This window comes from Equus przewalskii, chromosome 19 (assembly GCF_037783145.1).
Source record: "Equus przewalskii isolate Varuska chromosome 19, EquPr2, whole genome shotgun sequence".
Classification (NCBI taxonomy): Eukaryota; Metazoa; Chordata; class Mammalia; order Perissodactyla; family Equidae; genus Equus; species Equus przewalskii.
This window is the reverse complement of record NC_091849.1, coordinates 35650200-35676377: the sequence shown is the minus strand read 5'-3', so window position 1 is coordinate 35676377 and position 26178 is coordinate 35650200. Positions and strand designations below refer to the sequence as shown.

The window sequence follows — 26178 nt, the reverse complement described above, 5'->3', positions numbered from 1 at the left end:
GTAGTCTTCAGACTTTTTTTTTTTAGGAAGATTAGCCCTGAGCTAACATCTGCTGCCAATCTTCCTCTTTTTGCTGAGGAAGACTGGCCCTGAGCTGACATCCACTCCCATCTTCCTCTATTTTATATGTGGGACGCCCACCCCAGCATGGCTTGCCAAGCAGTGCCATGTCCGCATCCGGGATCCAAACCGGTGAACTCCAGGCCGCCGAGAAGCAGAACGTGCGAACTTAACTGCTGTGCCACTGGGCCGGCCCCCAGGCATTTTTTTTAAATAGACTCCATAACAGAATTTTAAAGAACTATGTACCCCCTTGTTCAAGTTTAAGTTGATATCTAAATTTTCCATCATAAATTTAAATACTTATAGAGGATATAATTTCTGACATTGTAAATTTTGACATTTTAAACTAAAACCATTACATTACTATTAAATGTATCCATTAGACCCAAATACCGTAATATTTGACGCCCATGGTCATCCATTTAAAAATATATGAGCAAGCTCTGCTTTAACAGAAATTTTATATGGTTCCCTTTCTTCTTGAACTCCTAATTCCATTCACTTCCCCTACAGAACTTTATCCTAATTAGTATATTTGTATGCTTTAAAGTCTTTTATTGATCACTGTCACACTTCTTTGCAACAAAAATGAGTATAAATTTAAGCTTATTGTCTGTAACCACTGGCTTTAATTGTTAAAAAGTTTTCTAAACTGAATTGTCATTACAGTTGTTACTAGTACACAATTATTAAAAAACAGAAATATATTACGCATTTTTATAACTTCTTCAACCTAAAAAGTACAATTTTTATTGAAAATGCATCTCTCAAGGAGAAGAATGGTGTTTCTCCTCAGTTAGTTCAGGTATTTATGGATGATTATTACCTAATTGTAGGAGATAAGGTGCAATGTCAATTCTCTCTTTTTTATTTTTATAGACATAAGCATTGAGAAACCTTGTTCACATAGTAATTGGGGAAGGAAGAGATTTCCTCAAGTGTTTGTACTACTTCTAAATTATATGCCAATAATCACAAAGTGTCCTATTACCAAATACTATTATGTTCTATCAAATAGAGTTCACCTTTAATTTTATTCAAAGCAAAGAATTGGAAACGACTGAACTTGCAAAAGGGTTTGTTATCTAGTCGTTAAAGTCTTAGTTTCAGTCTTATAAAAATGATTGTTAATTATCTGTTAACTTTTCACTCAGAGACACCTTGTTAATCAGATATTGATTTTCATACTCTTTGCCAATACAATTGTTTGATAAAGTTCTTTTATCATTACATGTTTTCAGGATCTTTTTGTTAAAATACTGAACTGCAGTTTCACTTCAGTATGGAAAACACCTGCCATTTATGTAATTAGTAAAGTCAGTCTCCATTTCAAAGCAATCAGCCAAATCAGACTTACTTTCTGTCAGGAAAAAGTCTGACTTTATTTTTCAATTCAAATAAATATATTAATATTCATTTAAAATAGTGTAAAAATCACTGGGAAGTAAATTATTAACTTTAGCTTATAAAATAGGTTACTAAAACTCAATCATGATTAAAATTATATGCATCTAATATTACTATAAAAATTGTAAAAACAAGATAGTACTGTTTCTCATTACATACTTTGAAATAGTGCCATAAAATGTATAGCTAAATCCATTAGTTAATTTATTAAGTGAGAAGTAGGATAGAAGGCATTATCCCCTTGGCAAACGTGGGTATGTGCTTGTGTTGAACACTGATGTTAGACTTTTGGGAACATTAAATAAGAATCACGTATAAAAACCAGAAGTAACTCCAATAGTTTTGTTAGACTTCATGATCAAATTTTCTGTTATGTATTTAACAACAAAGAATGGTATATTTACTAGGAAATAATGGGTTGAGCAGCTAACAATTTCATTTTTTGCTAGTAGGAGGTAGAAAATAGTAAACACTTTATAAGATGAAATAAAAGGACTGATTGTAATGGGAATATTTTGATATGAAGGGAAAAAACAACCTCCTTCTTCCCTGGGTTTTTACATCCTGGGCCACGCATCAAGATTCAGTGTAGTTGAGGGATATGCCTTTATTTTGTAAAGCAGGACAAGGACGATGGTGAAAGAGGGGGTAAAACGGAGAGTGTGCATGAATATGCTGGCTGGCTCTCAAACAGATTACTTTTAGGGAAGATTTCTTATAGAAGTTGAGGGTCTGGAAATTTATTCCCTTACAACTCTCCTCGGATTGATTTCCTTGTCCTCATACCCCTTGGAAAGTCATCACATACCCTTGGAAAATCCCCATTTTAAAGACTGCTTGATATAGGCAGACCCATACTCCACTGGCTGACTATACATTGTTCTGGGACATCATTGCAAGTGTCCTAGGAAGAAGGCATAAGACTTATTTTTGGAATAGAAAAGGGTTAAGAGAGAAGTCAGAGAGGATAGCCCCAAGTTGGTGTAGTTGTAATGGTCCTGGATATGATCCTTAGCTTTGCAGTTCTAGAAAATGATTTTGTCAGTCCACACCAAGGTGTTCATGTTTTGTCACAGTAAATCAAACTCACAAGAATTTAATGTATAAAAGAATGCCGGTGAATTGATTTATACTCGTAGCCACCAAGTAGACTGGATTCTGTCTCTTCTTGGGAAATCTATGTGGAAAGATCAGCTGTACTGTAATCAGAATCTCACATAAGGCTGTGGCTCTTGGGCATGGCTATTGTTATCAAGCTATGATAGCCTGATGCACGATGCGTGGCACATAACAGGAGCTCAGTAATTGTGGAACGAATGCACCTATCTCCTTTATGGATGCTAAAGGGGAAGTTCAGGATTCTGGTAGGCCAACCCAACATATCTTTTGATCAGGTAGATTTTTTCCTTGTTCCTCTTAAATGGCTATATCATGTAAATATTAAATTCCATAAAATTTCATGTCATGGAATTATTTAATTGCAACAATTAAGTTTTATCTATCATCTCTGAGCCTAGAAATTGGGACCGTTCATTTATAAGAGATTGGAGATTGCTTTCCCGTGCCGCATAGTGGTAATGGTGGTAGTGGCTGAATGATCTACATTTCGGAATTGTTTGGTGGCCAAGAGTGTACTGCATAAAAAGAACAACCTTGGGTGACTCTCAGTGCTGGTGCTTTGCTAGAGGTGAGACATTTTAACTAGGGAGGTGTCTGAGCCACCTGGGGCCTGGCTAGATTTTGGGAATTGTACCCTGGTGAGGAGAAACAATACCCTAAATTTCTCCCACTCTTTAGGTCCCCTTCAGGGGATAATTCTTGATACTGCTTTTAAAAATCGACAGAGACAAGCCTTTTCAAATTCTAAAATCACTAGGAATAAGATGGATAAATTTGGATAAATCCTATTTGTCTCCTCAAAGCTTTCTCCAGCTCTAGGATAAGCTATTAAGACAGAGGAAAAGATGCCAGGCTAAGGAGTTTCATTCAGTATTTTAATAATAATAATAATAATAAAAAAGACAATACAAAATCCAAACATTTCTTTTTACAAGTTCAGATACATTTTTTTCCCCAAGTGCAAAATACTCTATGAACTGCATCATTTACTGTTTATTGTTGATTGAGTAGGAGATGCTTACTATATCGGCAGCAGTGGAAGGCAGATATAAATACAACATTTTGAGATTTCTTCTGCATTAAAAAAAAAGAAAGCCTCCCACATGGTAATGATTATTCTCTGAAACTTCAGTTCAACTCATGCAGAAGAATAAAGTTTTCAGTTTGTCCAAACTGCTACAATCTGTGTTGTCTAGATAAGCTGAAAACAGAACTGGGGGTTCTATTCCCTCTAATCATGTATTTTCTTTAAGGGTTCCTAGTCCAAATAATGACCCAAGGACAGGGTGTGCTACCTTTGAGAGAGGTCAAATTTAGAGATGTCCTTGTGTTGTTTGCTTCCACTTTTCTCTTACTGTGCTTAAGAAAGCAAGCCAAGCAGGTTAACCTTATTTTCTGCTTATGGTCTGTTATACTTTGTCTCCCTTCCCTTAGTTTGAGCCTGTTATGTCGAGGTTAAGCAGCAAATACAAAAGGTTGAATACTCTATAACGTTTTCTGGTATTTTGAGATATGACCTCCTAATCCATTCCAGAGTCACCTCAAACATGCATATGGAGAAGACCTCTCACATATAAAAAGTTTCATTAGGGCCAAAGACCAGGATTGTATTACTCAACTTTCAGCAACAAATCTGAGCCCCCACCACCTCGAACTAACTCAGTCCTGGGGAAGTCAGAGCAGTCACAGCGCAATGTCAACCTCTGGGAATTTGTAGACCTGGGGCATGGCAGCTCCAGTCCAGGCTCTGGTCAGTTTTCTCCTGACTCTGAGAGTTCCCTCAGGAATGGGCCTGGCCTAATAATACAGAAAGAGGGAGGCAGAGAAGTAAAAAGGAATTGCCATGTTGCTGAGGATGTAAGTGCCTTTCTGATATGCATCACTTGGCGCTCAGAGCCCTTGCAGAAATGGCTTCCCATCCCCAAACTCAGATCAGGGCAGGTTTTGTATTAAGATAAATGAGGCCTTACAGTACTGTGGCCCTATAAACACCCGGTCCTGCAGAGAAGCCTCTGGGTTGGTTCATGAATGGTTCCCATTTACACCATCTTCCCACTTTCCTACACTGGTAAAAACCTGTTCTTCTGTCTGACTGTAAAGGCTTAGAGAGTCCCTGAGTGTTGACTCCTCATTCAGTCCACTGAACCCCTAGTTTGATGCCCCAGGGCTGGCTTCCTCCATAGGTTCAGCAGCAGCCTTGCCTGGGTTCTTAACCCCCAACTTGGATGACCTAAATTAAACTTGGTGGACATTAGCAGGTCTTCACCTGCTCACCAAGATCTGTCTTGACATCAGTTAAGAAGCCTAGTGGTCTATTTTCCATACTGTGGAAATCATTTGCAGGTCCCAGAAACCATGGAATAAATTGTTGGAGGAAGTGTGTTTATGCATATATATGGGGTGACAGGAAAAGAAGAGAGCAAGGAGAGGTCAGACCCTGAAGGCAAAAATTGGGAAACACTGTTTGGCTTTCTAAGAGAGATGCAAAATGGTAGGGAGAGAGGAGTCAGAAAGTTATCCTAGTTTCTGGTGGAGAATTAGGATGGTCAAAGTTGATTAAAGCAGTTTTCATTGCATTTCCTGGGAAGTGTGGATACTTCTCTTAAAAGACCATTTCCCTGCTGGGAAGCAGACATTTTGTATCTTTACAGTGGAGCCCTCTTTGACCCAGAGACACAAAGGAAGCCAGACCCTCCACCCCCAAAGGCCATGGTGTTGGCTAATGGAGGTCAGGGGATCCAGCTGTGACATTGGCTACCTACTGCCTAAGGCTGTTTTGGCTGGTGAATGCTACTGCTTGGGTTGGGGGGAAGGTCAGACACCTTTCTTTAGTGTTGAATCTCCTGGGGGAGTAGTAGCTTGGGACACTTAGAAGTGAACCCTAAGAATCAATTGGTAACCTTTGATTGGACTACAGTTTTGGGGGAAACTAGGAACAAATGGAAAATAATTTTACAGGCAGCAGTGGATTGAGGGTTGGAGTGTATGCAGGATCTGGGCTTGGGCATGGACTTGATTCTTCTTACTTTTGAAAAGCAGTAGTTGAGGAAGCTAGGCTTGAAGTCAACTCCAAGAGGGAATGGCGAACAGACAGGGGTAGGCAGAGTGGCCAAGGTCAGGCAAGCAACTTCATGCCTGGATAACTGTCCTATTCTTGGCTCTCACAGCCTTGCCTCTGGCCTCAGGGCCCTGAGTCAGCCCATCCCCATGGGGTTTGTCCTGGTCGTCTTCCGTGTGGATACCAGGGGAAAACAGGATGAAGGCAGGGAAAAGATGGAGGTTTTCCCTACTTGGGGTGGAGAATCACTGACCAATTCCATAGGCCTCTACAATCACAAGGTCCATACTGAATCCATAGAGAGGCATAGGGATGGCAGGATTGGTTTAGCAAACACAGGTCCCTCTCCTTCCTGCTCCATCAAGTCCCCAGAATTACTGTCCTACACATCAAGTGCCTCTGAGCTCAGCCCTGGGTTACCCCAGCGGAGGGCTCTAGAAATCTAGATGGCCACTGGTGGGGGAGTAGGGACAGAGCAGATGCTCCAGCACTCAAGGTTCATGCGATTCAAAATCTTTTTTCTTCCACTCCAAACATACACTCTTCTCTCTTGGGCAGCTATAAATAGGGTTGTTCTAATAGAGGAAAAAGAAACAAAAACAAAAAACAAAACCAGAAAACAAAAACCCCTCCCTTTAGACAACATAGAAAGACTCAAAATGATTGCACTTAGTAGATGTGGACAGGATGGGCAGAAGGCTTGCCAAGTGCACACACATTCCTCTTGCTGCCCATAGCCTGGGGCCAGAGGTAGGTGGCTCTGGGCTGGCTGCAGAGCGGGACCCTCTTTGGTGGAGCCCACAAGCCATCTGGGGCTACAAGGGAAAGACAACTCTGGGGCAAGGCCCAGGCTGGCTTCCAGTCAGCAGCCATGTTTCTTTTAGGACAACACTTCACAAAGGGAATAGGGCTCCCCCAGGGAGCACTCTGGTGGGCGTGAGGGGATGGCTGGGCCAGGGAAGACAAGAAAGGAAAGGGATTAGTGTTTGAGGCTGGCTCCCAATTGTTCTGTAGTCTAGTCCTTTGGATGATACATTTTCTTTTTGTTGTTGTTTTCTTTTTTTTTGGCGATGCTTTAAAACCTGGTTTCTGACCTGCAGAGCCATAGTCTTTCTCTCAGGGAGCGACAGTGGTGCCTTCAACATGGCAATGCCTGCTGTGTTTCTTATTCAGCCAGTGTCCACTAGCCCAGTGGTGTGAGCCTTTTGTAAGCCCTCATGGGTTGGACCTCAGGCAGACATGTGGGGGAAGAAGGAGAGGAGCTCCATAGACAAAAAAGCCGGCTGTGTGGGCGGTCTAGGGCTCAAACCATATGCCCCAGAGGACCAATGCTGGCATTAAGCCTGTAAGTCAAAGCCTTCTTTGGCAGAACTCTGGGCTGTTAGAATCACCCTGGGGGGCAGGGCCAGGCGACATTTTGGCTCCTGACTAGCAAGGCACACCCTAAAATGGCAGAAACCCCTCTTTCCCCTCCCCATTCCGCGCTAGACCCACTTTTTTGTGGGCCTTTAGCACCCTCCAAGCTGATGGGGCCAGGGATGTGAACTGGTAAAATGGACAGTGTTGTTGGGGAGGGGAGGGGGGTACTGTTCCTTCACCCCTCAGGGGGAATAGAGCCAGCACTGAATGGCTTTTCCAGGGAGCATGTAGGAAAAGGAAAACAGTAGAAAGAGAGAGAGAGAGGCAGAGAGAGACAAGGAAACAAAGCTAGAGAGACAGAAAGGGAAAGTGTTTGGTCTATGTAGTGATTTTTTTTTCTCCAAACAGAGAGAGGAGAGAGATTCTCGTCTGAGGGTAGGGACTGCCGGCTCTGAGGGCTAAAGAGTCTGGGGGCTGCAAAACCTGGGTTTTGGGCCTAGGGACACTATTTATAGGGCCTCAGGAAGCTAGAAACTTTGGAGCGGAGCAGCTTGATGAAGGATTTTGGCAGCATCTCCTTGTGCTTCTCTGTGTACTTGAAGTAGTTCTGGGGGTGGGCCAGCACCTCGAAGAAGGCCTTGATGAGCTTCTTGTCCTGCAGAGTATGGCAGGTGGCAACGTCAGCCTCAGTGTCATGGGTGGGAAAGAGGAACACCAGCCTCGACTCTTGATGTCTAATAGGCATACCCTGAGGTGAACTCTGGATTCCCACCCCCACCATCTATTCCTCCTTTAGAATTCTACAACTCAGTCAATGTCAGCTCCATCCCTCCATTGCTCAGGTCCCAATCCTTGGAGCCATCCTTGACTTCTCTCTCTTGCTCACACAACCACAACAAATCCTGTTGACTCTACCTTCAAAATAGATCTAGAGTCTGACCACTTCTCACTGTCTCCACAGCTACCACCATCTCTCACTTGAACTACTGCAATAGACCTACCTGGTCACCATGCTTCTCTCTGCCCTTGTCCCTCTACAGAATGTTCTCCTCTACAGCAGCCAAAGTGTTTAAGTTTTTAATTAGATCATGCCCTTTTTCTATTCAAAACACTTTTCTGATTTCTTTTATCACTCAGCAAAGCTGAGTCCCTTGCATGGCCCATAGGCTGAATGTCGTCTGTGCCCTGCTGTCTCTCCTCTATCCCACCTTGACTTTTCCTTACTCTGTGGAGCCACACTGGCCTTCTCAAGGTTCTTGAACATGCCACCCTACTCCCATGGTCCTTATCTTGGAATGCTCCTCTCTTTATCTTCTCTTGGGTAGCCCTTTACCTCATTCAGATCTCTTCTCCTCAGAGGCCTTTCCTGACCACCCTGTTTGAAACAGCAACATGATGTGGAGAGCCTACTAGGTGCCCGGCATTGTGCATTAGGACTCATGTTCTGGCTTCTATGCTAGTTTTCTTTCCATTGCATCAGCGGATTTTTAAAATAACAGATGGGGCTTCCAGCCTCTCATCCCCACTTTAATCAAAACAGTTCTACTACTTTATGCATTGGAGTTCCACAGCACATTTGAAATAAGGGTTCAGATGCTTTAAAAAATGTTTAAAAAGCATTGCTGAAATTATAGTTTTTGCAGTCTCCAAGTTCTGGGAGATTTTTGTCATTTTGTCTCTTATTTTGATAATACAAAAATTATTTTATTAATCATAAAGATAAAACTTTTTTTTTGCATTGATAATTTATGAAGGATAATACTGTGACTAGGACTATAGTTTCTCAAGCAAGATTTTCTCAGACTGGGATCCACAGACCCAGGAATCTAGTCCATTCTTCAATTTTGGAAACATTTCTTTTCCTTTAAAAGAAGTCTCTACTAAGTTAACTCTGAGAAATGCTGTGCTAGATCTGCTGCTTTTCTGTGGGAGGTGAGGAGGGAGTAACGGAAGGAAGGGCCTTAATGCAAAAGCATCTTTCTGTATCTCATTTTCCCTGTATTTCTCGGTGGAAGAGATAAGAGTCATTTCATCTCCTCATCTCCCTTTTCTCTTCCCCCAAAGTATAAGATAGTGTGGGTGACACTGCAGTGAGATGGGCCTGGGCTCAAACCCCAGCTTTACCACTGGGCAAGTTCTGTAATTCTCTGTGCCTCAGTTTTGTCATCTGTAAAGTAGGAATGAAAGTACCTACTTCATAGAGCTATTGTGTCTATCAAATGAGCATATTCATGTAAGCACTTGGCATACTGCCTGCACATTGTTACATGCTCATTAAATGTTGGCTATCATTATTGTTGCTAATATTCACTCACCTTTAAAATCTCCTGGTGGTTTTCAGAGGCATAGAGCCGGCCATCTCGCACAATGTCTTCTACCAGCTGCTCATAGTCCTCTGCAAAGTCAACCAAGGGGAGGGGCTTAGGGGGTGGGAAATCTTCCTTCTCCCTTTGCTCCTTCCCAAGACCCGTGAGCCTTCTCTTTCTCACCCACCTCCCTGGCTCTCCGGCCCTTGCTCACCATCATAGGTAACATAGGGGATCTGGAAGCCACGGGCGCTGTTTGCCTCGCTTGTCTTGAAGTTGATCCAGAGCTTCCTGGAGCGGGCCGTGAAGGCAATGGGGCGCTCATAGGTCTGGCAGGTCTCATAGGTGGTAATGGAGGATGGGGAGGCTGGGAAGGCAAGCAGCAGGTTAGGAAAGCAGCAGAACAGGCTACCCTGGAGTGAGGGCTCTCGGGTGAAGGAATCATGTTGACAGAGGCTCTCCCTATGCATGCACCTCCCCTACCCACTACATACACATATCCTCTCCCACTGCCCTGGGCTTGTTCCACAACTCTTCCTTGACATCCAGACACTCACATAGCAAAAGAAATTTGACTTTTAAATGAATGGAACAGCAAAAATGTTAGAATAGGAAAGTGACACATGTAACACTATTTGAGTTCTAGTACCAGTGCTGGCTTTCTTAACTCTGCTCTCCACCAAACATGTAGCATTCACTGCTGTTTTCCTTTGTTAGCTTCTCTCCTCCCAAGGTCTCCCTCGTCACTGCCCCAATTCTTCCTATACCAATCTTCTCTCTCCCTCTCCCTCCCAACGATATTTGGACTGCCCATCCCTGGCGCAGCTCTGTAGCCACCCACAGTTCTTTCTCATGACGAGGACATCCCCACACTCGTCCTCAGATGGCAGGAAGATCTCGGGTACCACGATAAGGATCTTGCGCTTGGGTGGGGGGTTGATGTTCCAGATGCACTCCACACCGGCTGGGTAGTTGCCTGGGTAGTTGGGGGACTCGATATAGCCAGTGAACTCACCAAGCTCCCCACCACACTGGCGATCTGTAGCCAAGCCCCAGTGGATAAAGCAAGAAAGAGAAGGGAAGTCAGTAGGGAAATGGGTCGGGGAAATTGAAGAGTTCTGAAGTAGAAATCAGACGCATGTAGATAGCTGTCTTCCTAGTTCATCATGTGTTCTGGGTCCACCTTCCCTCCTGCCCTTTTAGTACCTTCTCATCTCACTTCACCTGTCTCTGCCTCCCCACTACCTGACTCCAGGGAGAGGGTGCTAAAGGGCCCAGCCCAGCAACTAGTCTTGAGACTGAGTGGGCTGGGAAGAGACTGAGGGTGGGACTTGCCTACCCATCTACTCCCCAGCACTGCTCTCTGTTGGTTCACTCCCCCCTGCCCACCCCCTGCTTCTCCCATCCCCACTGCTCCCAGGCCTCTCTACCCCTTTTCCCCCAGCCTAGCCTGCCACGTACTCTTGCACTGGGCCACACTGGTGGAGCCGTCAAAGTCAGTGCTTGTGTTTCCGGGACAGCGGGTGCAGAAGTTCTGACGGAAGTCAGGCTGATAGGAGCCCATGGCACAGCGGATACAGCGATGGATGCTGGTGTTGTAGTAGTGCCCAGGGGAGCACTGGACTGCAGGCGAGGAGGAAAGGTAGGAGTAAGATGGCGGGCAATTGGGAGTTCCGGAGCATGGAATGGGCAGGATGCATTCATCATAGAGAATCAGGAGACTGAAGACACCAAAGTTCCTTCCAGACTCCCAACCTTTCCTAGTCATGCCAGAATTTAAGCCCAGGGAAAAAGAAACTTGACAGAGTGGTTGGCTACAGTGCCAATTCTTTTTTTTCAGGCACCGAGCATTGTGCCAAACCTATACAGAAACTCACTTGTAGTATTGAGGGGAATGTGCCACCAGTTCTCCAAAGGAGATGGGTAAGTGGGACTGTTATTTATTCCCCAATTCCCAGGCTTGGGATTGGTGGAGGGTCAGGATGGGTCCTGTGAGCAGGATAGTATGGTTGGTCAGACAGCTGGGCCTTTCGTGGTTTGGGGAAGAGGGTGGGGCAACATACTTGGGTCCACTCTGGGAACTTAGTGAGTTTTTTTTGGCTATAACTGGGGTTGGGGAGTCCCCTAGTGGGGTGGGTAACCCACTCACCTTTGGTGTCACAGTCTTGGAATGAGATGGCCCCCTCGTGCTTGGTGGTTAGGCCCCCACCACATGGGAAGCACAGGGTCCGTCCAGCTTCAGGTTGGTAGGTGCCACGTGGACATGGCTGGCAGGGCTTGAACCCATCTACAGAGTGTTGGCCAGGTGAGCACTGACCTGCAATGAACCAAGGGCCCAACTCTGATGGGGATGGTCCTGGTCATCCCCATGGGGTCACCCATTCTCAGGGGACAGAGGCACACAAACAGGACATTGACTAGGAGAGTGGCCTGGAGCCTGGGCCTGCCCTTGGGAAATCCCATGCCCATGGGCATCCCAGTGCCCACCCTACCCCACTCTGTATTGTTTGTTCCCCTGGCACCTGCACACGTGGTGATGTTGGTGGCTCCGAGAGGCCCGTGGGCATCACTCCCAGGGCAAAGGTCGCAGGAGAGCTGCCCTTCTCTCTCCTGGAAGGTGCCCGCTGGGCATGGCACACACTGCTCCGTCTGGCCGTGGTAATACGTTCCCTGCGGGCAGCTGACTGAGGGAGAGTCGGCCGTGCTAGCCACCCACCCCCCCTGTTTCCCACCACCCAGGCCTGGGACACCCCTCCCACTCCCCCAGATTTAAGGAGAATCTCCTTGTCTGGAAATAGATAGAATCCTGCTTGGAAGGACCAAGGGCCAAAGGCATGTGTAGGAGGGTTGGTGGCCCCACATGATGTCCCTCTACATTTTAGCCTGGGACCAGGGAGGGGAGGATGATGAGCAGGAGGGTCTTGGCTGCCTCACAGTTTGAGAGATGCAACTGAAGCCAAAAAGTGTCCTGCTCTGAGCCAGGCCCAAGCTGGGCCTTCCCCTCTCCCCTGCTCCCACGTTCCTCAGCAGGCTCCCTTACCACACTTGGCCCCGGCGCGGTGCTGCCCAGGCCTACAGGCTTCCACTGGCTCAGCTCGCTCCCCAGCCACCGGGCCTGGCTTGTGGGCCAGCTCATAATCAAGGCCTGCTAGGCGCAGCAGGAATCGGTCCTGATTGATGGACTTTCGAAGCATCTTCAGGGACCCTTTCAGCCGCCGTTCCATCCGCTGTCGGAGGCAGAGCAGCCCACAGCTTGCTGGTGGTGGATGATGGTATGAGTCAGGGAAGGAGGAGAAAGAAAGAGTGGTTGTCAGCAGGAGGGTAAGGGAGCAAAGCTAGGAGGTAGGAGGGGCATGGTAAGAGGGACTGGCTCCTGGGCTTGGCATTAGGCAGGGTCTGCCCTTAGGAAAGGCTCTGTCCCTTCCCTTTGCTGTTGAGACCTGTGGTTTCCGCACCTCTGCCCTCCTCTTTCCACCCTCCTCCCAGCAGTGCCCCCAGTCCCACCTGTGGTTTCTTCGGCTCTGACCTCTGCCTCCAGTTCCAGGGTAAGCCGAGTGACTTCCTTTCCTGGAGGGGTCCGGGCCCGCCGGCCCTTGCCCTTCCGAGAGGAGTCACACTTGAGGTGGATGAAGGTGACCTGGCAGTCAGAGCAGGGTGCACCACCTAGGGGAGAGGGCTTGTCAACCCCAGGGGCACCCCCTGGGGACAGGAAAAGTTCTCACTCCTAGCTCGCACTTTTCCACTCCAACCCGGACAGACCTCACTAGATCTCTGACTGCAACTATCTCAATTCTCTTTTAGTCTAGGACACATTAATTGGTGGGGGAATATCCTAGGACTTTCTTGGGCCCTCTGCCTACATCTGCTCCCTCTCCTGCTCTATCCAGATTTCAGGGTGCCTGTGGGTTTTTGGAGATCTCCCTAAGCAGAGAAGCTGAGGGGTGGGAAGGGTTTGGTGACCAGACAGCCCATTGGAGTGGGGTCCCCGGTCCAGACCTGGCCCCAGGATTCTGGTGGCATCCTCTGTTTTGCCTTTGTTTCGCAGGTGCAAACGGCATTTGGCATCCTTGATCTTGAAGGAGGCCCGCTGTTTAACTGACAGCACTGCAGCCTCTAGAGGGATGGTAGAAGCTCAGCACAGCCTGGGGGTTCCATGGGGGTGGGGGCTGCTCTGGAGGGTGTTGAGAAGCTGGGCAATAAGCCAGGGGCTTGGCTGGAGGAGAGGGATTATGAAAGCCAAGGGAATCAACATTAGGGGCAGAGGGAGCAAGTCAGCAGGGCTGGAGAATTACAGAGCAAAGAAGGGGATCCAGGAAAAAGGAAGGCCAGGAGGATTAATGAAGAAGAGAAATAGGGGTTAATAAGCAAGAGATTAGGGTGGGTACAGGCCTCTGGGCTGTTACTCACCATGGCAGTGGTTGGAGTTTGTGCTGTTCCCGGTGTGGCCGGCTCGGCCTGGAGCGGCCCTGGGGCTGGGGGTGCCACAGCTTACTGTGAAGCCGTTCTCAGATTCTGAGAGAAGGGAGTTGTCACAGCTTTGACCTGCTCCCCTAACCACCACTGGATGGAGGAATCCAAGGGGAGCAGAGGAGCTGCCTGTATACCAGCCTTGCCTCCCTGCCAGCCCTCTAGCAACCTCCTCTATGTACCTGGCAAAAACCGGGCCCGGGAGGGGCAGGTCAGGGCACAGGTGTCCTTCTTGCCAGATCGGTTGCAGCTGAGCATGGCTTTTGAGGCACCAGGACTGCTCTGACACTTTACCGGCTCTATGAAGGGGAGAGAGGCCTGAGGAGGGGAAGGCCTTCCTCTCCCACCCTCTCCCCCTCAGTTGGGTAATTTGGAGGAAGAGAATTAGCTACATGCAGAACTGTAATTGTAAACAGAGATTGATGAAGGGATTATTTACCAGAAACTTCATGTCTTTAACTCAAATGGCTACGTTCTCCACCCCCTACTACCTCATACCTTCCTCAGCATGGACCCCCAACATCCCCCCTGAAACTGCAGTGTCAGCTGCAGCCAGCAGAGGGCGCTGCCCACCTGTGCAATCCTTGCCGTTCCAGTGCAGCCGGCCCTGGCCTGCTGGGCAGGTACACTGGTAGCTGCCAGGAGTGTTGATGCAGCTGAAGCGGCAACCTCCTCGGTTGATGCTGCACTCATCCACATCTGGGGGAAGGAGTAGGGTGACACAGACAAACGATGGTGGGGGAAGAGTAGGAACCAGGGAGCAGGCAGTGAGTGAGGACCTTTGGTTAGAGTTCTAGGCACTCCAAGATGACTACTGGCCTGAGAAGAGCTCAAATCTAAGACCTCTTTCCCTTATCTCTAACCCCAGTCAAAAGAATGGGAAGGGGCCAAGCTGATAAGCTTTTTAAAGCCTTCCACTCCTACCTACCAGTGGGCCTGTAATTTGGGAGCTAAGGATGGGAGTTAAGGGGCAGTGATGGGGATGCAAGACAAATTTTGGAGGCAGAATACTGTTCCCTGATACCCTAGTCTCCCAGTTGTCTTAATTCCTCCCATTTCATCACAATGGATGCAGACATGGCACATGCTCCTGGGGATTGCCATAGCCACAAGCCAAATCAGGGACTTGTTCAATTGAAGGGTGAGAAGCTAAGAGGAGCCAGGTGGCTGAGGGTCCAAATTTGCTGGCTTACCCCCACAGTGGGTGACACCATACAGCAGGTAGCCATGATGGCAGAGGCACTGGAAGCTTCCTGGCATGTTGACACATATATGGTCACAGGTTCGATCAAAGGAACATTCGTCTATATCTGGAAGAGCAAGAATTCAAGCCACTGAATCTGTCTTGGGCTACTTGACTCTGGGACCACTTGCTCAGGTGAAGGGCCCAAGTGAGGGGCCTTGGCTCTCCCCCTTAAATTGAAAGAGTCCCTACTCATGGCCCAGCCCTAAGATCAATGCATACCCATCCCTTGTGCCCTCTCCACTTGGAATCCTTGGAGTCAAGAACTATGAGATCTGGTGTCTATGGGTCAGAGCCACTATGTGTGGTTATGCAGGTCAAACCCTGCCAAGGATATGAATTGGGGTGAAATCCAGTCCTCACTCCTTGCCAAGCCTTGTGCCATAGTGTAGAGCTGGTCCGCCAAGAGGAAGGGGCACATTTGCTAATTCACAGCAGGACTATCTATGGAGACTCACCACAGTGTCTACTGAGTTTCTCAGACTCTGGCACTTCTGGCCTCCTTGAAGCTCATTTATCCCAAGAACTGCTCCCAAGGCTTTCCCCTTGGCCCAAGTCTGCTCACCCTGGCAGTTCCTTTCATTGATGAGAAGCTTATAGCCCTTCTTGCAGCTGCATTCAAAGCTGCCCACTGTGTTGCGACAAATGTGGTCACAGCCCCCATTGTTCAAGCGGCACTCATCTATGTCTGGGGAAGCAGGACAAAGTAGAGAGAATAAAAGGTTAATACTGAATACTGGGGACAAAAAGGAGACAGGATCCTTCCCTCCCTCCCAGAGCCACGGAAAATCAAGGAGAGCCCTGGGCCTGCCCCTTCTGACTCCTCTCAGTCTCCCATTTCCATTTCTTCCCTGTTCAGGGGATCTGTGCCATTATACCTTCTTTCCTGGGACTGAGTCCTCTTAGGAGACAGATGGGAATCAGAGTCAGGCCCTCAGGGAATTGCCTGGAGCAGGAAGTAGGTGGGCATTTGACCTATAGGGCTAGTCCATGCCCCTCACTCCTGATGGCCCTTCCCCAAAAGGCTGGTGAATAGGTTTATCCCTTTCCTGCCCCCCACCCCTGCCTGTCACAGGAGTCCTGGGGGATTGTGGCAGATTCAAAGGGGCAGCCCTTCAGAAAGGAGGAGCTGGGAGAGAGGCCAGGCAGGGAGGACCTCCAGGAGAGCCAGTGAGGCTGGGTAGCTGATGGGGGAGGGGTGGGGACCAGGCAGGGGGCTGGACTAGGAGAGGTCTGGAGAGACTCAGGCCTGAGGCAGCTTTCAGCACTAGGAAGGGAAGGGGGGGACGGGTAAGCGGCTTCCTTCCTGAGGTCAAGTTCCCCAAGCTGGTGGCAGACAGGACCCAGGCTACTCACCCCTACTTGGGGGAGGGGGCAGAGAGGGCAGCCTTCCACTTCACTCTTAGCATACCTGTCAACAGTCCTTCCCAGCAGGAAACCTCTCAACTCTGGCTGTCTGACCTACTGCCCCAGCCCTCCCCCAGTCCTCTCTGCCAGCTGTTGGGCCAAAAGACACAAAGAGCGAGCCCAGTCCTCCTCCCAGTTCCCACTCCTTGTGACCAGGGGACACAGACCTAATGAATCATTATTTTCAGTATGGCTACTCTCCCTTTTTCCTCCCTCCACTCCACCTTTCCCTCAGACCTGGCTAATTAAAAGGAGGGGAAATAGAATGGATAATGTGGGAAATTCTACCATAATAATAGCTAACACAAAGTGTTTACCATTTGCCAGGCACTGTTCTAAGTACTTTATACATAACTTATATATAACTCATTTAATCCTTACAACTTTCCTATGAGGCAAGCACCATTATTACAGTGAAACTGCGGCACAGAGATACTAAGTAACTTGCCCAGGATCACAGAGCTAATAAGAGGTAGAGCTGGGATCTGAACTCAGGTAGCCAGGCTCCAGCATCAGTGCTCCCAAGCACTGTCCTATTCTCCCTCTGACCAGTATAGCCTTTCCACTGGGAAGGTCTGGAGAATGTGGGTTAAGAAACACACTTCTGACCTTGTGCACACTCAATCAGGGCTCAAATATCCTTCTAGACTCAGGGACAAATGTGAATGGCATGTTCATTAACCAAGAGGGTTAGGGACCTGTAGGGGGATAGGAATGAGAGTAGGGAAAACAAGGGAGTGTAGGGGCAGGGGGCACTAAGGAATTGGCTGGACTTTTGTGCCCCTTGAAATGAGATGGGAAAGGTGGACAGGAGATAAGCCTTAGTCATGTCCTCAGTTCTTTATAATAAGGATAGCCTCCAGGGGATTGAGGAGGTCCCATAATAGGTACTCTATCTCTGGTCCCAACCTCAGCCCCTTACCCTGAAGCTCCTGTCCTCTGAAAGCCCTTACCTTTGCACGTCTTCCTGTCTGGCTGCAGCATGAAGCCCACAGGGCAGCTGCAGTGGACACCCGTCGCTGCATCGTGGCACTTACTGTCGCAGCCCCCATTGTTGACAGCACAGGTCTCTGTTTAGGAGGGAGGCAGGGGATGGTAACCGGGTTATCGGCTTGGAGGAGTCCTGAACTTGAGGGTAGTGGAGAGCACAGAGGCCCAAGGGAAGGCCTCGGCTGCCTCCCTGTGCTTTAGAAGGAGCATTAAGCGGAGGCTCCCAGCCCCCTTCCTCCCATCACTCCCAGCCCCCATCCCCTCACAAGTGCAGCCAAGCAGTCCACTTCCCTGCCCCCTACTTGATTGAAACAAGGTGGACAGCAGTGAGGCAGGTACAAGCCAGAGCTGTCAGGCAGGAATGTGCTGAGGGGGTGGAGGAGGTGGAAAGGGGAGGGCGCAGGGAGGGATGGGAGGTAAGTAAGGGTGGCTCTCGCCGCCAGGGAATAAAAAGGGACAGATAGGAGTTTCCTCCTCTTTCCACTGGCTCTCTCTTTGGTAGATGGGGGGTCATGGTGGGGCAATCTTGTGAAGAGTGAGCCTGGTGATTCCTAAGACAGCTGAGGGATGACCACCAGTTCATCTTCCCTTCCTCCCTGCCCAGCTGTCTTAAGAAAGATCTCCCTTCCAGGACTGACTGCTCATCCTCAGAGTAGACAGCACATACTTGATCATTTCTCAACCCCTTCCCAGCTACCTCCAACTCCTCCGGGGCCCTCCTTTTAGTTCCTGATGGAAATAAGCTGGCTGTTCTGTTGTTGTTTTACTCTGCGAATGGGGAGATATTATCTAGGGCAGGGTAGGGGGCAAAAGGAGAAGAAGAATCTAGAGGAGAAGGAAGGGCATAAGAAGGTAGGTGAAAGAGTTAGAGACCCTCAGAGCTAAGTGTCTTCTGAAACCCCTCTTGACTGGTAAGTTTTCCCTTCTATGAGAGGCCAGAGTGAGGTGAGTATGGATGGGTCACTCTCCCTATTTTCTGAATTCAGAGCAGGAGAAAAAACAGGTTTAAACTGCAGCTCAGGAGAGTCAAGTGAGCCCAGGGAAAAACCATCAGCTCAGATAGTGCAAGGCCTGACTGTGGAGGAGGTGGAGGCCATCCTCTGGGGGCCTAGAATTCTCCCATTAGAGAGAGACAGTCTGGAGGCCTCTGCTAGGGAAGAGAGGAGAGTGGCTCTCAGAATCAGGGGAGCTGAGTGAGAAAAGCATTGGAGAGTACTATCATCTTCTTGAATCTCTGACTCCTAAGACTCAGGCCCAACCCTTGTCACTGAGGAGACCAGCAAGGCAAGGAATGCAGCGCAAGGCCAACTCTGCCTGTGGTTCCCTGGTCATGCCTGGTTTGGGAGCAGCCACAGTGGGATCTCCTATGTGCCACTCCCACCTTTATCACTCCTGAGGTTCCCCAAGACCATGGAAGAATCCCCAAGCCCAGCCACTCCCGAGAGTGCTCTTAGCATAAGATGATGTCCCTCAAGCCCTGAGCAGGGAGAGGGGAACAGAGATCCTGCGCCAAGTCTAGGTTGATTCTGAGGAATCCAGGATGGGAAGCAACAGAGCTGGCACAATGTCCACCCCAGGCTGGACCAGGAAGCTGGGCATAGCTGCCCACCCCTGCAGGGCAGCACTCTCCAGGGCAGGGTTGGGGCAGCAGGATGGCAGCGCCTCAACCCTTTGTTATTCAGGTCACAGTGTTAAAACCAAAGTTACTCTGTGCTTAGTCTGTGGCAGGTGCTTACTAGATGCTCTGTACGCATTATCTCAATCATCACAGCAACCCCAAGGGAAGACTCTTATTCTCCCTGTCTTATAGAAGAGTAAACTGAGGATCAGAACAGAAAGTAGCTTGCTTGAGATCATATGGTTAGAAGGTGGCAGAGCCAGTATGCAAACTCAGATCTGTCTGAACTCAAATGTCATGCTCTTAACCATTATGGTGGGAGAGAATGGTGAGTGATGCTGGGACTGTGAGCTTATGTGGGTAAGAACCTAACAAAGAAGCCCCAAGGAGGGGATGGCATCTCACCCTATCCCACCCCTATCTCAGGTGGCACAGTGGGCATGATGGGTAAGAAGGAGCTGGCTGGGTCTTTAGCTGTGTAGAAAGCAGAGAGAGGGAGTGGGCAGATGGTTGGGAAGGGCTGAGGTGTTAGAAGGTGGCTGAGGGAGAAGGTGGGAGGAGGGAGCAGGAGAGGAAGGAGAGAAAGATTGTGACAGGATAAAAAAAAGACAAAACCAACACGAAGGCTCCAGGGCCAGCTCGTGGGGACTCAGGTTTTCTGTCACCCATGGGCCCAGTACCCAGGCTGCCAGGCGAGCCCTGCTGGCAGGCTGGAGCCCAGTCAGACTGGGCCCAATGGGCATGCGGTTAGTGGGAGCCCCAGCGGGTTAGCCCTTCCCCTAGCAAGCCAGTGAGAGCAAGCGGAGAGAGCAGACATATTTACCATTAGAAACGGCCTGAGGGGGGATGTGCTGCTCTAGCCGCCTTTCCCCTGTTTGACATTGTAAAAAAGCTGTTTAGATGCTGGGCAGGAGCCACTGTGGCCCACTGTGCCCCAGCCCCCTTCCAACCCTCCTCCTCCGCCCTGCAGGCCCAAACCACTAACCCCAAGTGATGAGCCCTGAGACTCCTACATTTCACTCCCCAGCCTTGTCCTGCCTGGTATCCTCAGGGAAGCTAGGCTCCCACCAAGTGACTGATAGGAAACCGAGTCTCAGGGGCAATCATGGGCCCAGTACCACACAGCATGCCAAAGGCACAGCTGCCAAATCCCAAATCCCAAAGGGTGCCTACCCTACCTGCTAAATTATACTGCTCTTTGTTTCCCCACTAAATCTGAATGTCCTGATGGCCCCGAACAATGAAGTTTCCTCCTACCAGGGCTGGGGAGAAAAATGAGATATAGGGCAAGGTAAAATAAGTTCTATTGGAGAAGAGGGAGAGGAACTCAGAAAGAACATAGCTGTGAACCCTAGAACTGCCTCATTTGCTCTCCTACCTCACTTGGCTGTGGCCTGGAAGGCAGAATGGGTCTTGCATTAGAGAAAAGGTCAAGCTTAATAGGGATATTTTCAAAAGCAGCCGTGCCCAGGACTATCAGAACAGAAAGAAACCAGAGAGGGACCCGGCCCCACATCCATGGGCTCTGAGCTCTGTCCTGATACATGCAGCTTTTCTTTGGGGACTGCATGCAGTTTCTTTGGGGAGACTCTGGGGCTGTGTGAGTGTGTCCAGGGGATGGAGGGAGGTTTAGAAAGCGGAAGAATTAGGCTTATGAGGAAAAATGAAAGGAACTGGGACAAACCAGCCTGGAGAAGGCAGCCTGAAGACCTAAAAATGTTCCAGAATCTTTGAAGAGTTAGTCTAGGGGAAACATGTAACAGGAGAGATTTTAATTACAGAAGTTTAGAACCGTGTGTGCAAGTCTCAGGAGCCGGTACCTGGGGGAGACCTTTAAGAGCATCAACTGCTCCCCTGTTCTTGTGTCTGGGGGCAAGGCAGTGCTGTTTGCAGAAATGGGGTGGGTCTCTGGAGTGAGATGGGGGAGAGTCTGGTTCTTAGGCTGAATGTCATGTCTCTGATATACACACAGAGTGGACTATGTTCACACCTCCCCATCCCCAGCATGTTGTAGCCCATGAGACGAACGGCCATCCATAAATATTCATGCCCACAGAACAAGCTCGCTCCCTGCTTGGCTCAAGACACAGCCTTTCCCCCTGCCCAAACTCTTCCCTTTCAGTTCCCACTTCTCCAAGGGGACACCTTATCCCATCATCTTTCTCAGCCCTCTGTGAGCACGTAGTAATTGGCCTTCAGGAAAGACCTAAAGATTTAGGGAATTAGGAATTAAACTTAAGGAATTATATTCACCTATGGTACCTGACGATATATGAGGTAAGGCCTAGGAATTCAGGAAAAGGGGTCCAGGTGTTAAGAAGGCCCCAAACCAGGGCAAGAAGGATGGAAGGCTGGAGTTGGTGAGGACATGAGGGGACAGGCAGAGCAGAGAGGGAATACCGCTGGAATGTGGAGGAAAGAGAAGGAAATAGGGATTAGGATGAGGGGAGTGGAAAGGGGATTTACAAGAGGAGAGGGAGGAGAGAAAGGATAAAGAAGAAAAAGATACCTGGAGTCAGGAAACCCCATTTGTCAGTTCAGGGCTAGTTGTTCCAGGAAAGAGCACTCTGTCCCACCCTCAGTTCCACAGTGGACTTTGATAGCTCCCATCTTGCCACACTAGTCCAGCAGGGCCTCTGGTCTGGCTTAATCCGCTGCATTGCCCCAGCTCTCCTCCTCCTTCTCAACCACAGCCTTAGTCAACAAGCACCCTGCTAATTATTCCCAGTTTGACAACACTTTATCCTGGATAAAGAGGATGGTAAGGCTCCTGGGGGTGGGGCAGTGGAACCAATGGGTCTGGGAGGAGAAGAGGGTCAGGTGAGCCTTTCAATCTTTCAGAGTTGTCCCTCACTAGATCTGGCATTGTCTGGGTCTTCAACTCACTCACCAGTCACTCTGCACCCAGTACCTGGACCCCATGTGCTACCCCCGTCCCCTGGTTCCCAGGGTCCCCTAGCCCCACCCCCACCACAGGTGGACTGAGTTCTCCACTGGCCTCACCCACCGATGCATGTTTTCCCGTCGGTATGGAGCACAAACTTGACATGGCAGCCACATCGGGGACCCTGTTCTGTGTCATCGCATGTGTGCTGGCAGCCACCGTTACCATAGTTGCACGTCACTGTGTAGAGAGGGCAGGAGGCCTGTCAGCTTGCTTCTCCCTGGGTACCGTAGTTCTCCATAACACGGATACTGGCCCTCTTATCTAGTTGCCTCTCCCATGCTACCTTTTCCTCCCACCTCTTGCTGCTGAGCCCCCCACACCCCTCCCCTTCTCCCCCACTGCCATCCCAATGATCTCACATTTACAGTCCCGTTGGTTCTTGGTGAGCTCGAAGCCAGGGCGGCATTCACAGGCGATACCCCCTTTTGGTGTCTCCCGGCAAATGTGAGCACAGCCATGATTCTTGTTCATGCAATTCATTCCTTCTAAAAGGGAAGAGGTGGGCAATGAACACTTTGTAGTCCTGTACACCTAGAGGAAGAAGAACTAGAAGGGATAGTTTGGGCCAAGGGAAATGGGAGAATTCCACTGGCTGCAACAGAGAGGAGACTGACTCTTCCACTCACAGGCCCCCATCCTGCCCACAGAGCTGGGTGCTAAGGAGCAGAGCTCAGAGCCATTCTGAATGATGTATAGGTATTGATACCCAGCCCCAGGAAAACTTACATGATCACCCTCTCCTTCAAACAACAAAAAAATAGTGTCTAGGGGTACTGGCCCAGTGGTGTAGTAGTTAAGTTCACATGCTCTGCTTCAGTGGCCCAGAGTTTACTGGTTTGGATCCCGGGTGTGGACCTACACACCATTCACCAAGCCATGCTGTGGTGGCATCCCACATACAAAATAGAGAAGATTGGTGCAGATGTTAGCTCAGGGCCAATCTTCCTCACCACCACCCCCCCCCCCCACACACACACACAAAAGTGCCTAGGTATTGTACTAGGTATTGGGTGGATTTAGGAAGGACCCAGAAAAATATAAGATATGATCTCTTTCCTCAAGGAGCTTATAGTCAAACTGGGAAGAAGATAAATAATATTTACAGTGTGAGTGGGGAGTAATTGGTACAGATGATTACTATATGATTTTACTCAAAAAATATTTATTAAACTCCCACTAAAAGCAGGGAAGAATATTAGGTTCTGGGGATACAAAGATGAATGATATAGTCCCTGCCCTCAGGGGGAAAGGGAGCAGAGTCTGGGGGGGAAGGGAGCAGAGTCACAGAAACAGATAACACATACCCCACTATTCCTGCCTGACCCTCCCAATCCAATCTAAAGAATAAGGCATCAGTGAGGCCCTCTCAGATAACAGCAGCTTAGAGCTCAGCCATCTACAATTAGGAATGACATCCACCTTGGGTCTGGACACAGAGGATGCCCCACAGTAGCCTCAGTCCCACACTGACCCCAACCCCAAATGAATTCTCCCAGATTTTGCCCTAACACAGAGTGTCTGTGCATGGAGCCTTAGGATGTGATTGGGTTGAGGGACAAGAGAAGAAGGAGCTAGCAGAGTTGAGAACAGAGGGTGAGACCTAGGGACTACTGAAGGAAAGCTCCCAAGAAGACTGAGAGAGAAGCCTGGGAGTGCAGGGCTGGGCCCTCCTCGGTCATGGGCTGACCTTCCGGCCGCTGGATGCAGGTGTGCTGATTGTCGCTGAGGAAGAAGCCTTCCCGGCAGTGGCACTCATAGCTGCCCATCATGTTGACACAGCTCTGCTGACAGCCGCCGTTGCCCTCAGCACACTCGTCCACATCTGTGCAGGATAGGTGGTTGGTGAGGCCATGGGGTACAGGTCAGGTCTAGCATGTACTCTGAGACTTCAGCACCAAGGGCTGAGGGCAGTCTTCAGAATCCAGCACACCCGACCCCACCCCCAATCTAACACCCAGCCTTAGGCCAGGCACTTCTCACCCGCTAATCAGCTAATGTTCCACTGCTCATGAAGAGGCCACCCTAAGAGGGCAGAGCTGCGGAGCTAAGCAGGTGGGGAGAGGACATTTGAACATGGCTCACTTAGGTGAAGAGTTGTCCCCCTTTTCCTAACCTGTTGAAATTGGGCCTGAGGGTAGAGGAGACCAGGAAAAGAGCCAGAGCAAGAGGAACGGAGATGAATATGAGAATGGAGATTGGTTGGGGATAGGAACTGGGGGCAGCTGGTTGTGATGAGCAGCCAGGGTATCAGAGAACCTGGGAAAAGACTCAGTGTGCAAGGAGAGCTATGGCCATGGTGCTGAGGTCAGAGGGGCAGGGTGGGGAAAGGCAGCAAGCTTCAACTCCTTGCAGGGCAGGGACCATTTCGATGGACAGGCCACAGCTCCGTCCTTCCTCTCCTCCCCCCCATGCCTGGGCTTGCTGCCATATTCCCTAGCCTTTCTCCTATTTTGGTTTAACAAAACAAAGTCTGGTAGCTTGGCGGGGAAGGGTGAGGGGAGAGCTGCCAGGCCACACCCTAATCACCACCTCAAATCACCACCCCCAGGTCCCAGAGCCAAGCTCATCCTGGGGTTCCCACTTCAATGCCTTGACTCCATCTCTATGCTACCTCCTGCCTTCCCAAGTCCACAGCCCTTCTCAGTTTTCCTTGGCCCAGGACATATCATGGAGATTGGTCCCCAAATGGAGCAGCTGGAACCTAGACTTCTGAGGGCCTCATCTGCTCCTCTCTTCTCATCCTCTCTGCTGAGCCCTGAAACCCTGACCTTTCTCCTTCTGGCCAAGGGCAGAGGGGCCGGATCCAGCAGGCCCCTGCCTAAGAGATACACCTTTGGGAAAGCCAAGGAGTTAGACTTTCCTTTGCCTTGTTCCTGTCTCTGCCCTATCTCTCACTAGACCCCTGACTTCTCCCCATCCCTGTCTTCCTGTTCTTACCCCATCCTACATTCCATCCTTCTGTTTGCTCCCTTCTGTTCCAACCTTGTGACTTTGCTATTCTAGCCAAATTCTTTCCTCTAATTCTCGGTGGGGAAACTGAGGCCCAGGGCATAGATGACTTACTCAAGTTTCCCTTAAAAGCCAAATGTAGGGTTAAGACTTTGAACCCCAACTCTAGGGTTAGGGTTAGATAGACCTTTGCTCCCCCTTCCATACCTACTCATTCTCTTATCCCTCTGGTTAGTTTTCCCCAAAATACTTATAGGAAAACTAGACTTGGTGAAAATTGGAGGCCTAGAAAAGTCAAAGAACCAAAAGAACTCAGAAACTGATGTTTGCAGTCCTGGTCCAAGTTTCACAACCTCTTCTTCCCAAGGAGTCCTCAAAAAGGACCCTCACAGGTGACTGGACAGATGAGTAGTGAGGTCTTTCCTTGGCAGCTACAGTGGTAGGAGAAGTGGCCAGGGGTAGGGGAAGGGCCCAGCAGGATCAGGGTTTAGAGGCCTGAGTTGGGAGCAGAAACCTATAAGCCTGGTCCAAGGATGGAATGTCACTGGGTTTGGAGGTATCTCTAGTAAGGAGGCTCTCCTAGGTCAATGGGACCTCAGATAATTCATCTGTTTGTTTAGGTGGGGGGTGGGGAAGCAACCTAGCCTGCTTTTCTGGGCATCATTTCTCTTGCTTTTCTTTCTTTACTGGTCTTCTATTCTTCTAATCTCTTATTTTTGTTTTGGCACCAGAGAGAAAGAATTTGGGGAAAAACCCCTGGGTTCACATCTCAAACCTTTTTTCTGCTATAGGCTTCAGTTTTTCTACTTGAGGAAGAATCTGACATGGTCCCAGTAATTTTCCAAAATGATACAGACCAAAGTTGAGTTTAGTTCCCTAGAGATTCTCCTATCTCTGATCCAGCTCCTGGGGCAAAGGAGATCAGGTCGCAGCCTCAGAAGTGAGGAGGGTGAGCCTGGAGATTGAAGGAGGAGCTGGGAGAAAACCAGCCTTTAAGGATTACAGGCTCCCCAGGGCACAGGGAAGCACCAGCAGCAGCATCGACAACATTCCTCTCCTTTATTGAGCACCCACTGTGTGCTTAGGATAGTACAGGGCTCTCTACACATGTTCTCTTATAGTGATTCACTCAGCACCCCTCTGAGTGGGATATTACTATCCCCATTTTAGAGATGAGGAAGCTGAGGTTCCCATAGACTAGTTGATTTGCCAAGTTGAAGGCCCCACAGCTAGTAAGCAGCAGAG

At 49.0% G+C, this 26178-nt stretch overlaps 2 protein-coding genes across 9 annotated transcripts in view; one reads left to right on the top strand and one right to left on the bottom strand.

The window, feature by feature from the left end:
• Window positions 1-26178, top strand: part of TCP11 (t-complex 11) — a 132881-nt gene that overhangs the window by 1697 nt on the left and 105006 nt on the right. The window lies entirely within an intron of this gene.
• The window catches only part of SCUBE3 (signal peptide, CUB domain and EGF like domain containing 3), a 37948-nt gene continuing 15220 nt past the window's right edge, over window positions 3451-26178 (bottom strand). Inside the window, exons 4-23 of one of the 3 annotated variants that reach the window (XM_070585902.1) lie at window positions 23672-23806; window positions 22344-22469; window positions 22045-22161; window positions 19861-19908; window positions 17383-17499; window positions 15588-15710; window positions 14973-15089; window positions 14353-14478; window positions 13962-14078; window positions 13720-13824; window positions 13309-13425; window positions 12817-12975; window positions 12353-12568; window positions 11835-11996; window positions 11462-11629; window positions 10774-10935; window positions 10154-10351; window positions 9527-9679; window positions 9322-9401; window positions 3451-7661 (exon numbers count right to left, since the gene is read on the bottom strand). In XM_070585902.1, coding sequence (XP_070442003.1) covers window positions 7512-7661; window positions 9322-9401; window positions 9527-9679; window positions 10154-10351; window positions 10774-10935; window positions 11462-11629; window positions 11835-11996; window positions 12353-12568; window positions 12817-12975; window positions 13309-13425; window positions 13720-13824; window positions 13962-14078; window positions 14353-14478; window positions 14973-15089; window positions 15588-15710; window positions 17383-17499; window positions 19861-19908; window positions 22045-22161; window positions 22344-22469; window positions 23672-23806 — 2696 coding nt within the window. In that variant the 3' untranslated portion in view covers window positions 3451-7511. The remainder of the gene's footprint in view (window positions 7662-9321; window positions 9402-9526; window positions 9680-10153; window positions 10352-10773; window positions 10936-11461; window positions 11630-11834; window positions 11997-12352; window positions 12569-12816; window positions 12976-13308; window positions 13426-13719; window positions 13825-13961; window positions 14079-14352; window positions 14479-14972; window positions 15090-15587; window positions 15711-17382; window positions 17500-19860; window positions 19909-22044; window positions 22162-22343; window positions 22470-23671; window positions 23807-26178) is intronic. The other 2 variants (XM_070585903.1, XM_070585904.1) reach the window with 2 other exon arrangements.